Source organism: Pollicipes pollicipes, unplaced genomic scaffold (assembly GCF_011947565.3).
Source record: "Pollicipes pollicipes isolate AB1234 unplaced genomic scaffold, Ppol_2.1 Scaffold_4881;HRSCAF=5763_pilon_pilon_pilon, whole genome shotgun sequence".
In the NCBI taxonomy this organism is placed as follows: Eukaryota; Metazoa; Arthropoda; class Thecostraca; order Pollicipedomorpha; family Pollicipedidae; genus Pollicipes; species Pollicipes pollicipes.
Window position 1 is genome coordinate 19,520,719 of NW_023596576.1, and position 18,238 is coordinate 19,538,956.

Genomic DNA, 18,238 nt, shown 5'->3' on the forward strand with positions numbered 1-18,238 from the left:
GGCCGTGCCGATCGTGGCGGCATTTTACATTTTCACCATCAAGTTCTGCCGTCGACCTGAAGCTGCAAGATCGGATGGGAAGGGCCAGGGCTCACACAACAAGCAGTCTTTAGCGCGAGCTAACCTCAGAAATTCATCCATCTAAAAGTTTCGTGTGAAATATTTCAAAACGCGTGTGCTTTGCGAAACACCCCCAAAATCCGCATGAAGTGAAACATGTTGCAATAGGAGATTGAAAGCAACACTTGTGCTAGCTAAGTGCCGCAACTTGCTGAACATTGCAGTTGAAGTAATCGTTTTCAATGTCAGCATTTGTCCTGAACTTTAAAGCTACTTGGAGCTTCGAAGCTGCCTGAAGCTGACGTAAGATGCAAACCAAACCCAAACTTAATTACAGGGAATGTTTCATCTTTGCAGACATGAAAGCAAGCATTAAATATGATGAAATAAGCTTACTTATAAACATAAGTATGTTCTTAAGTGAAATATACTCCTCTGGACAACACAATTTATCCATATCGTAAATATTCCCGTCAATACGCCATCGTTTCACTGCCTCATGGCCGTTCGCGTAACAGCACTCACTCCCACTTTTTCAATTTTCCGAGAGACGGCAGCACGGGCTGGAAGTGTTCACGGGGCCAAATATCGTTACGTGCTCACGTTTTGGCTGTTTTTTTTCGTGGTTTTCTTGCATATTTATCCGAGTGTTTAATGTGTTTACCTGCATTCACACCCCCGTTATACCGTTATTCTAGGTTATTAAATTAAAAGTCTTATTTTCGTGATAACTAGGAAGAATGCATACATTCCTGTACTATCCACTAAGAAACGTAATTCGTGTTTGACATCCGACCCTCATACCATTCACTTGCGCTATCCTGAATCCTCATGATGTCCTGATTGGCCGGGGCGGGCTGCATGTCACGAGATTCGCCCTGAATCCTCGACCAGACCGTCTTATTCCTTTTCTTAGTTTATCCTGAATCCTCGACATGCCCTGCTCGTGACAGACAGATTGCATGGGTCAGCCACGGGACCGAGAGACCCCCTGGAGGAAGACCTCGACCGGGCGTCCTGTGCGGGCTCAGGCTCGGCGGTTGGCCGCCAGGCGCATAAAATCCTGCCTGACCGTTATCCATTCTCCTTCATCCCATAACCCCGAAATGATCATTTCTGGTCGAAAAGGATCTGAATCTAAGCATCCAAACATCCGCTGGTGTCAGAATTTAGCATGGCTCGCGAACGCCGGAAATGAACGACTCGACAATTATATTTTTCTTGCCTGAACGCTGCATGGCCAGCGGAATGGCGGGATTTGAATGACGTCATTATGGCGTCATGTACGCCTTGGTAACCTTGAAATAGCACGAAGAGTTCAGCACATCTACGCGCGCTTTTAACTCAAATTAGAGGGGTTTAGGTCTTTGGAGCAGCAGAACTGCACCAAGTGACGTTCAGGATGGCTTTTCCAGCTCAAAACCCCACACAAGTGTGGAACATCCTGTTTAACAAAAATTTTCCCCTAAACCCCCTGAGAGATGCCTAAAAACGAACAGAGGACCTGCGCCAGCACTATTATCTATACAAACGTTGTGATAGTTCTTAATCGCATCAAGCGTTCCCAGTATTGAGCAAAACCTAGTGTATCATCAACGTTGATTTCAGCTTCCGTCGTAAATGACGACACGCAAAATGCAAATTGCAAAACACCACAGCCCTGGACGAGGCCAGATGCCGGAGGAAGCTGAGCGGACGACATCTCAGGTGGCGCCGCCGTTAAGCCATGCCCGGCGGCCCGGACTCGGGGTGGGTTGGTGCCGTGTGGTGCGGCGGTTAAGCCAGGCCCGAGGGCCCGCACTCGGGTGGGTTGGTGCCGTGTGGTGCGACGGTTAAGCCAGGCCCGAGGGCCCGCACTCGGGGCGGGTTGGTGCCGTGTGGTGCGACGGTTAAGCCAGGCCCGGCGGCCCGGACTCGGGGCGGTTGGTGCCGTGTGGTGCCGCGGTTAAGCCGAGCCCCGAGGCCCGGACTCGGCGAGGCGTTCCAGCGCGCCGGTCAGCCATTCATCCTGGCACGGTCAGCGGGCCGACCGCGGCCGACTCAGGTATTAATGACGTCGGGCCGGCCGGCGTCAGGCGGCGCCGACATCAATCCGCCCCGGCCCAGAACACCGACAGCCGGTGCCGCCGAGACCGAGCCCTCGGCCGCTTAGAAGGCATTCTGGGCTGAATGCGCAGAGATTGCCTCTTGCGGGCCCCGGCACAGCGGTGGAGCTCGGTCGCAACATTGGCGGTCTCGGACTGCCACCGGGGCCGGCCGCACGCCGCGTTCGTGGAGTTGTGCAAGGGCCGGATGGAGGTCCGACCCGAGATGGGCTATGAGCTGAGACGTTTGCCAGCTTCCATGCTGTCCTGGAAATGCTGGGCTGAGCTCTTGTGACTGTCCGGTGTGGTGGTGTGGCTGAGGTCTCGTGCCTGCCCGGTGCGGTGGTGTGGCTGAGCTATCGTGCCTGTCTGGTATGATGGTGTGGGAAAACCCTCGGGTGAAACGTTCTCCCTGCGCGATAATTTCAACGCTGGCACGTTGACTGGAAAATCTGCGAAACTGGTAAAAATTGTAAAATGAGACAAGAGATTGTTTAAAGGGAATGAAGATGTTGAGGCAAGCATCAGATATGATGGGAAAGGTTCACTTGTCAACTATTGGTTTGCTCTTAACGCTGTAAAATTCTCCTACGACAATTTCATCAATCAGAAAACGTGCTCCACATTACATCATCGCTTGGTTGCGTCATATAGCGGATTTGTGACGCCTTTGCTACCTGTCATGAACCGGCAGTCAAACCTAATGAGTACCGTGAAACGCGCAATAACTTGGAAATGGCCGTGACGCAGGCCTTATGCTCGTGGCGGCGACGGTCGCAGGTGACTATCGGCTACACATGGGGATTTGGTTGTTGTTTTGAGTGTCTTCGTACAAGACATGGGCGGAGTTTTGTCGGATTGCTTGGCATACGCTACCTAGCAATTGCCAGCTTATTTGATAGATTAATGTTAACAAATAATGACAGATCATCGAAACCATCATAGGGTCATGACTCTCATACCGGTGTTTACCAAGGTCTGTTGTGGGTGTAAATACGGTGTTTGCGGCCCTCCATTGCATGCGGTGCTGTAATCCTAATGTCCTTTTCCTATAATGTGCACAGCACTTCCTTTCTTTATGCTTTGCAGTTGAAAATTCAGTTGCATCCCAAAACTATCAGAATGGTTCACCCATGCCAACAATTGATCGTCAAATCATTCATACTGTAAAAGTGGCGGGACAGGGCACTGTGAGTCTGTATGTAGCACTATTGTCTGATTAGATAATCGTGATGATTCACTGCCCTGGTCGCGATGCTGCCCTGTGTATTTTAATGTTTTGTTGTTTGTCGTTTCGATTGAATTTCTGAACTAAATAACAAAATGTTTGCATAACCTTTCGCTTTAGTGTTTGCAGTTCTTGATCATTTTTACACCATCTGCTTATGTTTTGCATCATCAGTATGGCGGTGTTTAAGCGAGGCCAAGGCCGAGGTCACCGTCACTGCTTACCCACCAATCAGATACATATCCCAGGTGGCATCTGGGTGAGCAACATTGGGCTGGTTGGTAACACTCGCCTCTACCCAGCTCAAGCCTATACCAACTATTCATGCCATCATAATTTGCTATTTTCATCACATGCCTGTTTACCATTACTGCCCTTTCCTTGGTTCACTATCCAGTATGTCTGCATGCAGACTTGAGTAACCTAAAATAATTTGAGCCGGCTGAGGGCCGACGTGCAGAATTTGGGATCCGATTCAGTTCGTGAACCGTAGCCGCTCCAACTCTTTTGATCCAGCCCAGTTCAGACTCGTCGGTTGCGTTGAACCACTTGGCTCCTGACTCACGCGGCTTGCAAAACGACCCAATTCAGTTTTGGCTCGTTGCCTTATTATCCACTCCCATATATACACACACATATATATATATATATATACATATATATATATATGCATATATATATATATACGTATCTATATATTTATATCTATATATATGTATATAATGGGACGTATATAGGCATATATATGATAATCTATATATATATATATATATATACATATCTCCCAGCATGGAAAGGAGGCAAAAAGTCTAGTAGCAAGTTCGCATTTTGAACCTTGCAGATGCAATGCAGCAAACAGTACCCTCCCTGTGACATGCTACCAAGCAGCTCTCTCAAGTCTCAGCTCTAAGTCAGCACATTCTATCTGGCACCTACGACTCAGATACATTAGTTATGTAGCACGAAACGTAAACTTGCTGTTTATTTCATTCAGTTTTGACAACAGCGTGCTTACAGCGGCTCAGATAGTGAACGAGAGGTCAGGTAAGGATAATTTCACTGTTGTGACAGTTGGCAATGCAGAATATGACCAGTGTTTAGATTTTGCAGGTCGCAGACAATCTTTCAATACTGTAGCATGATATAGGAATGAAGGATGCCTCTGCCATACGATATTATCTGGTTCATGGTCGAGCTTTGGCAAACTTTAGATCAAGATAGACAATATTATGCTTGCTGCTTAGAATCACAAAGCAAACTTTGTGCCGATTTCGCAAAAAATCTATAAATAATGTTGTATGCCCATTATCTCATCATCTGAAACGGCCTGTCAGTATGGGGTGCTGTGTTTTCTGACGTTACCATTTTACTTTTGATCCATATGGCATACTGACGCGGTAGTGCTAGAAAGATCAGCTTCCATACGATACAGATGGGACAACAGTGTTGGCCTTATTCTTCGGAGAAAAAAGAACAGGAGAGTGGAGATATAGTTGGGTTGATATTTCGGCAACATGCCTTTATCGAAACAGTAGCAGAAGTGGGTTGGTTTGATATTTTGGCAACATGCATTCATCGAAACAATACAATGCTTCTGCTATACGTGCTTATATTACGGGTTTTCATAAAGGCATGTTGCCGAAATACGAACCCAACTATATCCCCATTCTCCTGCTTTTTTCTCCGAGGAATAAGACTAATACTACTGTCTTATCTATGTGGATAACGTTCCTGGCTAATGCGCTGACCAACATACGTGACTCATTCGTACATTCGATTCGGCTCACCATCGTTGAAAGCGCCGTGTTTCCTAATGGGCCGACTCACCCCGCGGCTCGCACCAGAACGATCTGCTCGTAAGCCAATTCTCGATTCGTCTCGAGTCGAACACAATCAAGTCTGTCTACATGCATTATTCTTTGAAAACATTTTTTCAATGCTTTGGTTTTGGAGGATGCTGATTATATATATATATATATATATACACATGCATTTATATATATATATAAATGCATGTATATATATATATATATATATATATATATATATATATATATATATATATATATATATGCAAAACATTACGTCAGGCAAATGTGTACGCTATTTATGCTGTTCATATGGTGACTATTCTAGAAGTGGACCATGTCATGTCATGTCATGTCATGTTATCACTTCAATTGTCACCTGTCATCCTAAAACTTGCCCCACCCTGACCTGCAGAGCCGGGGCGGGGCCGAGGGCGGGGCCGGCGACCTGTATGGGGCCAGGTTCGGGACCGGAGCCGTGTCCAAAATAGCGAACAGGGTCCAACCGTGGGATATCTTGACACAGTTTGACAAAATTAGGTTTGACCGAATATCACCCGGATGAGAGAGACCCCAGTGCTGAAAATAAGAGCCGTTGCTCCATCGGGTTGCGGGAGTGCCGCTGCTGTGCGCCGGCTGCGGTCGCTGTCCGGTGTAGGAGCACCGCCGCTTCTCGCCGGCGGGCGGCCCCCCTCCTGCCGGCGGGCAGCCTCCTCCTTCCGACGTACGACCTCCTGCTGCCGACGTGCGACCTCCTGCTGCCGACGTCCGGCCTCCTGCTGTCGACGTCCGGCCTCTTGCCGGCGGGCGGCCCCCTCCTGCCGACGTGCGACCTCCTGCTGCCGACGTCCGGCCTCCTGCCGGTGGGCGGCCTCCTCCTGCCGGCGGACGGCCTCCTCCAGCCGGTGGGCGGCCTCCTCCTGCCGAAGTGCGGCCTCCTGCCGACGGGTGGCCTCCTGCCGGCGGGCGGCCTCCTCCTGCCGACGTGCGACCTCCTGCTACCGACGTGCGACCTCCTGCTGCCGACGTCCGGCCTCCTCCTGTCGGTGGGTGGGCGTCGCCTTGCGCAGAAGCTTCGTCGCTGCCGCCCAGTGCAGGAGCGCTGCCGTTGAGCGCTGGCCGGCGGCCGTCACCCAGCACATGACTGTCGCGGGTCGCTGTACACTATAGAAGCACCGCACTGGTCGCCGACCACAGCCGTCGGCTGGCACAGCAGCGCTGCCGCTGACTGCCGGCCCATACGGGAGCGATGCCGTTGGGCGCTGGCGGGCGGCCGTCGGCTGGCACGTGAGTGCCACTACTGTTACCGTCCGGCGTAGAGACACCGCCGCTGGTCGCCGACATCACGTGCTGCATGCGCCCCGTCCTTGGTGTACCCAATAACCCTGTCTCAATCACGTGCAGTTGCGTTCATATTCCAAATAAATGGTAGCGCACTTATTACATTCATTGTTGGATTATGCCATCGCATCTTGCACAAAATTGATTGGGAGCCGATTGACGGGCAGTATATATGGAAGTCGAGCTCACGAACGCCAGAGATGAGCGACTCGACAAGCTTTTTTGGCCTTTATCGCTGCACGGTGAACAGAATGACAGAATTTTAATATTGTTATGTACCACCATGGATGTCTGGTGACCTTGAAATAGTCTTCCCGAAATCGGTTTTCGCTCAGTCCCCGGTCACATAACCCGAATTTAACCCGAAAGGAAGAGAGTGGTCTAGTTGGGTCACAGGGGCTGTTGAGCCCGTTGGGCTCATCTTCGTTGTTGTATTGACCGCTTTTTATTCAAGTTAGCCCAAAATACGCGCACATTTCAATCATTTTGGTTTAAAAACGTGTTGTGAGCATTTACGCTTGGTGAAGCTTTGGCAATAGAATTCTTCAAAAACTTCGGCCCTATACGCTGAAATTTATAGCGACCGGTGGCACTTGGTGGCGTCGTTTTTACAATCTGGGAGCGGGTCACCCACGCGAACAGAGTTATAAGATTTCACGTCTCGCGGTCACCTCCGTTAACGCATCACTCGCGGTGCGCGCCTTCATCCGTGCAAATTCGCTAGAGCGCCGTAGCAAATGCCATAGCAGCGCACCAAAACCTTCGCGTTCGAAACACGCATTCAGCAGCGAAATCTGACTTTTAGCCAGTAACCTGTCGAAGTTTGGACCATTTGTGCAGCACCATCGCTAACGTCGCAAATGCATAAGCGACCATGCGTTTTTTGACTATGAGCAGAAACAGCACGTGAGATGACGGTGTTTGTATGACGCTCCTATGACGTCATGCATGCCTGAGTGACCTTGTAATAGCCTGCACATCTTCGCAGCCTTGAAGCTCAAGAACCAGAGGGTTTTAGGCCTTAAAGGGAGCATTTTACATTTGTATGGAGTTATGAACTGAAATAGCCATCTTGAAGATCATTCGGTGCTTTGGCTATTTGGTTATTTGGCTTAGAGCCTTTTTGACTATCATGATCCTTTCAGAGCTATGGGATGAAATAGAACGGACAACGGCGGAGCAGGACTACATGGGCCTAGGGGAACGGCCACCGAGCCTTAGCTTGCGCAAAGACCCTTCTGCAGGGAATGCGCCGGGCGCTCGGTCAGGGGTTCCCCCTCCAGGAGGCCTCTCAGCCCATTCGCGGTTGACGCATGCGGTCTGCCCTGGACAAGCGGGGCGTCGCGAGGATGCTGGATAAAGCAAGAAAGAGGATCAGAGGGTCGGAGGGCATTCGGTGCAATTCACAGCCCTGCCCTTCTCCCGACCCAACCCCCGCTTATTTCTTGGCTACACACCCGCGAAGATGTGCAGACTATTTCGAGGTTACCAGACATCCATGACGCCAAAATAATAATATTAAAATGCTGCCATTTCCTTAGCCATGCAAAGATGAAGACCAAAAAAAGCTTGCCGAGTCGCTCATGTCTGGCGTTCGTGAGCACGACTTCCAGACAAAATGGCCGTCAATCGGCTCTCAATCAATTCTGTGCAATAAGCGATGTCATAATCCAACAATGACGTAATGAGAAGAATATTTATTTAGCAGAGAAATTGGGCTGTGCAGAGGAGCCTCTTTTACTTAAATCTATACTAATAGTTAATAAGCAAATTTGGTTCATCACATCTGATGGTTGCTTTAATATCTTCAAACGTGGAACATTCTCTTCAAGCTTGTCAGATCTAGTACTGTTTACAAACCGCGTCCGAGCGGGCATCGAGGCCCCGAGGTGCGTCACTAAGATCGCATAATGCACGGTACTGTGGCCGCCACGTGTTTTTGTTTCGTTAAAATGCATTGAAGACATTTACATTCTAAGTGGCAAACCAAGATGGCGACCATGCTGCTGATGAATAATTTAGCTGTCCTTCTGCATACGACCCTCTCCAAATAAGCTTTATAAGAAAAGCGTGGCCACCAGCATATCTTTAAAGGAAGTGGTTCATAGCGGCGACACTTGTACGCTGACTTGCCTGGCGGCCACAGGTAAAGACGTTGGGAGATAGAGGGCGGCCGTTAATGGGGTGATGACCGCCAGCCACATCTCCAGCTATCAAGACAACGGAAACATCCGCGAGATGAAAAGATGGAACACCACCTGTGCGAAGAAGAAGACAAAGGTACGCGGACGTGGACGAAGAGGGCGAGCGTTCGAGATGGCTAGTCTTTGTAAGCGGTCGCGGCTGTCGTCATGTAGCTGTGCGGATGGGAACCCAAATTGTGTAGTGTTTGTGCACTGCTTGCCCTATCATTAGCAAAATTATCTGCACCAACACCCCTCACCGTCTCCATGACGACCATTGTTTGGATTCATAGCCGAAGGTTTTCTAACTCCGCCCTCTCTCTCTCTCTCTCTCTCTCTCTCCCTCTTTCTGAATTTTCGACGCGCGGAAACTTTGAGGCGTGACGCTACGGAAAAAGGCATCAGGGTTTCCCATCTTTAGCCCCGGTACTTCATTTTAATTTGCGAATGAAAATCCATTGAGGGAAGACTGGTCCTCAGTAATTTGTTTTAAAATACTTAGTCCCGGGCTTTTGACGACAATAGGTTCTAACATTACTCTGCAGCTGAAACCGGCGGCAAATGGCCAAGTTAGTTTAGATGACTATAAACCAAGGACTGCATTAGCAGACCTTAAGAAGACAAAAAATAAAATAAAACCCATGTTCTCACTATTGTAACACACGTGCAAAACAACTTCAAGGACCATCAGTGAGCACAATAAAAACTGAGCGATGTTGGAACACGTGAACTACTGCCCACTGCGTGCGCCGCCTCGAAACAGTACCGCCCAAACCAATGCCCGTCTGCAGATCAGGTACGGTGCGGGGGCCCGACGGACCAGACGACCCCATGCCGCATTGCTGGGGAGGGGGAGGGGCGCGGCCGAGGGCCGGCGCACCGCCGAGGGCAAATTAGCTGTGACAGACCGCGGCGGGGCAGCCCGATTATCGGGATGAAATTGATATGGCCGCCGAGCAGGGATCGGTCTCGACACGATTCATTTGGCTATCGACAGGGTAATGGAGGTCCGCGAAGGTCCGGCGACAGCTGCGAGATGGTAGCAAAGTGGCAAGGGAAAGCAAGACGGCAACGGAGGGAGGCAGCACAGAAGGGAGGGAAGAGGCAGGGGAGGTGGAGTTGGCTCATGACAGGTAGAAAGAAAGGTTAAAAGGGAGAGAAAGGCAAGCGCTAAATAGCATAAATGATGCAACTTTCCAGGCCACGAGCGTAAAAGCGTGAGCATATCATGTTGAGAACAGCAATTTTCTCGGACACATAAGTGGCAGATGAGGCCAAATTTAACGTTGCCACCAACCGAAAATGCGGTCACCGGTATACTGCCGACGCAGCGGAAGCACGTTGGCCTTGACGTAAGCAAGAACAGCCTTGGACTCCTGCACGGGTGCCGATTTGTATCCTTTTGTGAGGGCCCTGCTCCCCCCCCCCCATGTTGAGTTGGGCACCCCCGATGTTGGCTTGGCTCCCCCCAATGTTTTTGGTTGGAATACTACAAACAAACGATCTTATTTGATCTTTCTGCATAATGGTGTCTCGCACCACTCTCTTAACAAAAAGCCATGACTGCTTTCGCCATAAGATACAAATCGAATAGCTGAGCAGATGAAGGATGCAATGAGCTCCACATACCTAGCGCCATAAAACACGCAATAGTTTGTGAGGTTAAAGTGAAAAGGTCTCGAATGTAGGGATGACCTAAGTCCTTCATGGCTAACCCCTTCTCTGTCCCCCAAAACCAAAGGCGTGCCGCCTCCCATGACCACCATAGAAGAGCGCCATCGGCGCCCTAAGGGGGTCTCTAAAGGAGCGCTCTCACGTGCCGGTAGGAAGAGATGCTTGCGTCCAGTGCCTGCTCCTCGGGTTCGACCCTGCACGACTCCTATGCTGCTTAAATTGCAAACTTTTGTAAATAATACAAAGGTTAAAAACGTACATTGCTGCAATCAAAATAAAATGGGGTAAATCCGGTGCTAAAAGAATGGGTGGGGGAGGTATGTTGTCGGGCATTCGGTTCAGCCCCCAACAATCTACAAAAATTGGTAATCCTGGACTACTGGACCGTACTGGACTGGACTGGACTGGACTAGTTTTTTCGGCATTATAAGTTTAAACACTGCTAATACCATACTCGACTCCTAACCGTAAAAACTGCTGGAAACGTCGATAATGCGTCGAACATTTTCGACATATATACAAATGGTTACTTTAGATCTTAGTTTCACCAGCACCTTCTAGTAAATGAAAGGTCAATTGTTTTCAGCATAAAACCTCATAGATAGGTTCGATTGTTAGCGTTTCGGCGGGGCGGAAGAGTGTATGTCGTTTTTGCTTCTGGCAGTCAACAAACCTTATTGTCTTTTGCATAGCAAAGTATAGAAGCCAAACAATGCTTGTGAATGTTCTTTGAAGTCCGTAGAAATAATTAGTGTAGCATGGTGGCATAGTGAACATGCATACTTTGCTACATACAACTTTGGTTTGGATAGAAGACGGAAGGCCAGGCTAGAAGGGAATCCGCACGTTTTGTCTTCTACAGATACAGTTCAGGTTTCGTTCTGCTATGCACCTAGTAGATATTACCCAATACGGCGGAGAGAATGTAGTCTCTAGCACATGCCGTTAAACCAGGTGTTATACAACCGGCTGAAACTAATAAGGTCTTCGAACAGGTTCAGTGAATACCCCACAGCCACAGCCCGATATCCACAGAATGCGGTAAATGATCTATCCACCGATGCTGTCGGTGCTTCAAAATTTTCCTAACTGATGTTACAGTCCGTCAAAACTGATCACGACACTCTAGTTCTTCAGCAAGTTATTTTTCATCGGAGTTTGAAAATACGCTATCTTGGCCGAGATGCTTCACAGCAGATATCGCTTACCTGATGAGAGCAGAAAAAAGCAGTTGAGAACGAAGAGGTGAATCTTCCCCATAGCTCAGGCCTGAAAAAGAAGTCTGTTAACCTTCACTGATATATACTGAGGGCATCATTTTCAAACACTTTGTTACGAGATCATGTGATGATTCGTTCATTGACACTTCTAAAATTGTTCATCTTCATGATAATCTGTTCATCATTCATGGATAATAGTGTTCAATTAGCTCACCTTACCAGACATGAGCACGGTTTCCATTGCAGGTTCCTGGTTCCTCTAGTTCCCATAAACAACGAGATCCTGGATTGTCGTTCCTACTGCTTTTCGTAAAGCATAGCAGCTGGCTTCTGGGTTTCACTGGTTTCTTTTGCAAGCACTTGAACCTAATTCGTCGTGCTCACTGCTCTTTCCACAAGCTTCGCCGACTAGCTCGTGGTTCCCATTGCCAAGCATCAGCAGACTTTGGTTTTCGATTCTCACCGACTCCTTAACGAACACCCAGCCCTAGTTTCTAGCTTCCTTCATTATTTTTGTTATAAGCACGAGGTCCCGGCTCCTGTTTTTTTGGCACATGTCAGAGCTAGTCTTTTGAATTTCATTGGACCTTTGCAAACAGCCTCAGCAGCAGTTCTTTGGTAACAGTATACAATAGCAGACCTTGGTTCAGTTTCCATTGGATCACTCACAAAAGGCCATATACTGATTCCTAATTTTTCTTGGCATATCTACAAAAAACAGACCTGGTTACCATTTGGCAGTGCCTAACAGCTGCACAAATATTTGGTCTGAAATAATGGTATTGCATAAAGCATGCTGAGGTCTTTAGCAAAGACATTCTTGTCGTTAAATGCAAATGTTTTGGAGACAGCAACATTTTTCCACCAAATTTCAGGCAGATTATAGTTGCTGCGTAAGAAATCAAAAATTCGATGCCGGACAGCTGTAACCAAAAGAGTTGCATGACCCTAGGCTTCCACTTTACGAATTTTCCTGTTACCTCATGACCCGAGGTTCCTACCTTGAAGGCCTGAAGGTCCGTTTTAAGGCATCCTCCACACAAATCAAAGGGATGGCGACGCCTCTCCAGAATGTACAATTTTGGTCTGCGCATGGTCATTAATGGCATATACACGTATATTTTATATTCCGAGCGCAAGAAGTCCAGAACCGGACCCGACAGGCTGCTTACCCTGTTTGTCTCCCTCAATACTTTCGTTCATGGGACTTGACATCACTACTATCAACACATACATTACCATTACCCATGGTTTTTGTATAATATATATAGTCATAGCAAACTAACAGTTGTAGTTGTATAGTTATATATATATATATATATATATATATATATATATATATATATATATATATATATACAGACTAGTTATATAAGCCAAAACAAAGTTTCAGGTAAAATTATTGATCTTGCTGGTTTTCATGAGATCACTCTGAGCCAGATCTTTGTCTTAGCAAAATCCTCACAATAACTGCTTGCTGGGCACCGGCTCCTGCAGGATCTCTTGGCGCACTGCAAGTTAGATTGAACTACGATTGCAATGATCTTTTCATACTCTAGCCCATTCTTGCTTGACTTCGTGGTTAAGTGCCAAGCAGGATTCTGGTTCCTGTTAGTTCCCTACGCATAATTCATTGCGGGATCCTGGTTCCAGCTGGATCCTTAGCCTGGTTTCAGACCGGTTTAGAGGTTCTTTCTTATTACGGAGCCAAAAACCGACAACCGACAGAGGCCTTGTGAAGAAGGCTTTTGCGTGATGAACACTAATCATACGCATCAATGTATGGTTTCAGAGCGTGGGATGGACAAGACACAAAGGATTCGCAGTCAGCACCAAGCTCTAACAACAGCAACATCATTTCAAGTGGGCACAGTAATCGCCGCTAAAGTAGGCTACATAGTTGATAATTTGCTACTGCGAATTTCAGTGGCCAAACAATCATTTCATCTTCTTTCAGGGTGTTCGACAATGCTCCAAAACCAATCGCTTCGTGTCGAAAAACATAAGAGTAGGAGTTCATGGGGTTCATGGTGGTGCCTTACAAAAATGGCATGTAATTTTGCAGCAAGCAGAAGTTAAGCGTGTTGTAATCATTGGAGAGATTTGTCCAGCGACTACCTTAAGCCTTTAAGCCATGCTAAGAGACGACGTGATGATATGACTCGGCACATCAGCGGAAACCACCCACGTTATCATTTTTAAAGCCAGCGCCAGTTCCATCATTTCTGCAGCTCTAATTTCGCCCGTCCAGCCATTTTAATCCGCCAGTTCCCAGTGGAAATATTTCCAAAGTAAAGCGAAATGAAAAGTAATGAAAATATCCGAATACCTCCTCTCCAGGGTCGGGAAGTGGCCGGCGTCTGAGCGAGGCTGCCAGCGCCAGTTTGGCCACTAGGGGCAATCCTATCCACAACCTGGCGAACCTGCACCTTCATCAATCATGGCCAAAGCAAACGGTCTACCATCAAAGCCGTATTCAAACGGGTGGTCTGTGAGTTGCGGCGGGGCCGCTGAGGCCTTGCTCGCGGGCGGCAAGAGCGGGATTGGCGAGCGGCACGGTAAGACGGTGCGCCAATCATACAAATGGCTGCCGGCCGATCCTCCCTCGTATTGTTTGTTGGCTGCGTGCATCAAAGCGGTGTGTTTACCTTACTCTCGCGGAAAACTGGGCCCGGAAGGGAAAACAAATTGCTCATCGCGATGCAAAGTAGAGCGATGAGATATTTATGGCCGTCGAATTGCCGTGGCAAAAACTGGCCCCGGCCAGCCGGATGCTCGGGGCCTTTATTCGACGTGACATCCCAGGATTATTGTGTCATTCCCGGCCCCACCAGTAAAGGCTGGAATCATTTAGTCGAATGGCTTCGAGGAATTGACGCCAATTGCGACAGCTCGGTCTCGAATGATTTTGGTCTAACAATTCGGGGCGGTGTTATGGAAAAGTTGTCCTACTTTCTCGGTAGTATTGTCGAGAAAAGGGTCCATTACGTGCCGCGGAGCGGAGCAGCTGCGGCATACCCTGGTAGCGTTTTGTGAGCCCTGGTCTCTTATGTCGCGCCGGCAACGGACACCTTACCGCGTGGAGCCACGGGTCCCTTATCCCTAAAGAGAGTCAGAGTTCCGCTCCCTCTCTTATCCCGGGGAGCGACGCTGACTCCCTCCACTGATACAGCCCGCACCCTCACCCGCACGGCCCTTCAACTCCTCTGCTCTCCCGCAGCGAGCGGGAGCAATGAGCTCTTCTTTGGTGCGGCCGTTGGCGCCCATCTGTGCGCGCACTTACGCACCACTGTTTTGCACACACCCTCAATCAATTTACGGTTTCCTTATTTATCGCTGTCATCGGCTCAAGTGGGGTCATCATGGCCAATGAGGCCCGGCCGGCCGGGCCCGAGACGCCCGGAGCGCGAGCTGCCTGCTCCAGGCGGGACCACCGCGCGTAACGGCACGACTCTGTCGCAGGGTGCAGCGGACTGCCAGGCTCCACTGGGACTAGTGCTCAGAGCAGGGGCTCTGTCGAAACCCGCAGCTCAGTGCGGTGAAACTCGAGAGCGCTGAGATTTTTTTTACCAAGGAAGTCGTGAACCTGTTTATTTTTCGTGTGATTAACATTTGACAACTTAGGTTTATTCTCTTTGCGAACAAATTCCAAAAATTGAAGCAGCCAGAAAGCAATAGTTGGCGTTATACAAAATACACAATGCCTCAAAAAGCTACGCTTTGTTAGCTCCACCGGGTTCTCTGCAGAGGCAGATTCTACTCTCCCCACTGGCATTCTGCTTGCTGGCTTACTTCTCCTGAACCTTTCGCAACACAGGCATGACATTTTTAGGCTTAATGGACGCAGTAAGCTGTCAAACGATGCCACAAATTTCGTAATTTGCTCTCCTGATCCCCTATTAAAAAATGCTAAATTTGAATAGAGAAATAAAGATCTTTGTTGCGATAAATCGACTGGCGTTTTTTCAATCACCGTGTGACGAGCGCTTCACTGTACATCTGAGGAGTTTACCCTTCAGTGCATATTGATGCGAATGATGGATGATGTTGCGTTGGAGTGATGATCTTGTCACTTCGCTGCAATTATTCTTATTTTTGTGGGTGACTATGAACGACAATCAGAAATGTACAAAAGGTGGAGACATATACATGCTTATGTGCTTTAAGTACTTACTATACATTTGAGGCATTGTGAAGTTTAAGTACATACTTCACATTCTTTGAAGGAAAATATCGTTTTCATGCAATTCCTTTAGCGTGCAACAGGTAAACCACGTATATCCAACTACGAATAAGCTTTTTATATCAAATGATACCCTTCATAGACATTTCTTCAGCCCGTACTTTTAATTCACCCAAATTCTAAGAAAATACTAGGCCTGGCAATCAGCAATGTGCATTAGTCGAAGACGTTGGATGCCGGCTGCCCCATTATTGTTCACATCAGCGCTTTGTGGAGCAAGGTGTGCTTTAAAAATCGTTTATTCAAGGATCGTTGATCTTGGATCATGTTAACTTACCTGCACGCTCTGTAAGTATTGTAAGTATGCTTCGGGAGTGCTGTAAGTAAACTCCGTAAGTATTGCATATCTATGACCAGGGACGCTGCAAGGATATGGGAGTTTGATGGCGTCTGGGTTAGAGATATCACCGGATATTTTTGATAAGTTTTGAAAAGCTTCTTTAGGAAGAGATCTGACGCAACACCCACCCATAAAAGCATGTTTTTGCCATCAGCCAGCTAACCACAATTTTATCAATTTATGCGTCCTTACAAACACGTTTTTAAATCTCCGTGAGAAGCTTTTCATACAAATTCCTGATAAAGATGTGTGGTTAGAAAACAAACGTTGAAAATATCTTTTCTAGAGTTCATAAACATTTTTCACCGTAATCCATTGCAAAAACTGCAAGTGAAACGGCTTCCCCTAAAACTTAGCGATTATTATAATTATTTACGTAATATTTTTATGCGCTTGATCATTATTTACTTAGAGCTACTTGAAAAAAACATTCCTTTCGCGAAAAGTGGCCTGTGCTGCGGAATATCACGCAACAGAGCTTCGTTCAATATTGATATTCGTGCGTAAGATTTACAAGCATTGCAATGCTTCGGGTTTGCGTGCGAACGCGTGTGGAATCTTTAGAATAGCCAGTAAGCAGGAAAAGTACACCTTTTGAGTGACCCCTTTCTCCTCCTCGAGGCATCTCTCTCTCTTCTCTTCCTGTCACCACCGCGCCTAATTTCCTCTCTTGTGGCCAATTCGCTCCCCGGCAACGATGGTTCGCGCTGTGGACCGAGCCACCGCCGTCGGCAACATCGAATTGACCTGCTTAATATTCCTTGTAAGGCCAGCGGCCATATTTTTACGGCCACTGTATACTTTGCATGGATAATTCCGTCTATTGTTGTTGCCCGTTGAGAGGCCGGTCACGGAATAGTGTAATGGTTAACTGAATAAAGCGAGCGTCGGCGGCCGACTGCCGCGGACGCCGACTGGAGAAGCGAGGGGCGGGGGGGGGGGGGGAGGGCTAAACACTAACCCCGAGGGAGGCGGCGGCCGGGCGCGGCGGCGACACTGAATGAAATCCGCCACCGGCACGGTGCAAGACCGGTCAGTGGCCGTCTCTTGCAAACATAGCCTGTTGATTTCGTCATCCTACGGCTGAGCCGAGGTAAATAAAAGAAACTAGCGGGTGCATCAGACAATAAAACATTCAGCGGTGTTTGATGATACACATTTTGATTGTATGGTTATACGGATGCGCTGTACCACATTAGAGAATTAAAAGCATAACGGCAATGACATGAACTGCGTGACGAGTATCCGCGAAGCATAACGGCAATGACATGAACTGCGTGACGAGTATCCGCGAAGCATAACGGCAATGACATGAACTGCGTGACGAGTATCCGCGAAGCATAACGGCAATGAAATGAACTGCGTGGCAAGTATCCGCAAAGCGTTTACGCTCACAAATGTTCTGAATGTCTGTAATTTAAAGGGCGAGCGTGACAAAGACTCAATGCTGACTGCATCATGAAAAAGTAGGTAACATTTGCAACCAGTATAATGCATGGAAAAAGCACCTTTGGCTGCTCACTGTTTTCGGACGACTCGCCGTAATTATCTGTGGTAATTCTCATGGAAAGATTAAAAGACTGTTTAGGTTCATAACTTTTACTTGTGGTTAATAGTTTTACTCATACTTTCCTCTTGTATGATTGCTTCATTACTAGTCTGTAATGGCTGGTGGTTCTAATTATGCACAACACGGCATTAGTGACGACTTCTCTCTTTATGAAGCGGATCTTAGGTCAATCTAAACCCTTCTTAATCTGGAGACGACAGTACGTAACCCAATGGAACTTTGTGGATATGTGCACGGGAGGTGGACACTGATGGCCGTAAGAGCCTTTGTTTCAAGCGATCCCTACATTGCATCAATCAATGCACGAGAGCTTAAAAAAACACAAAGATTGTAAAAAGAAACGAACCAAAGCTTCGCCTCGAACCAGCTCAGACAACCTTCGCGCCGGCGTCGAATTCAGCCGTCACTCTCTTGGCAGCGCCAGACGATTATTTTGCATACCTGAAGGATGCTGCGCTTACGCCTCGCTAATTGAATTCCGGCCGAG

General features: G+C 47.9%; 1 protein-coding gene across 2 annotated transcripts in view; it reads right to left on the bottom strand.

The window, feature by feature from the left end:
• DIP-beta (Dpr-interacting protein beta) overlaps positions 1-18,238 on the bottom strand; it is a 73,133-nt gene that overhangs the window by 35,481 nt on the left and 19,414 nt on the right. Inside the window, exon 2 of one of the 2 annotated variants that reach the window (XM_037224412.1) lies at positions 11,587-11,647. In XM_037224412.1, coding sequence (XP_037080307.1) covers positions 11,587-11,638 — 52 coding nt within the window. In that variant the 5' untranslated portion in view covers positions 11,639-11,647. Of the gene's footprint in view, positions 1-11,586; positions 11,889-18,238 lie in introns of those variants that run through there. The other variant, XM_037224413.1, reaches the window with a different exon arrangement.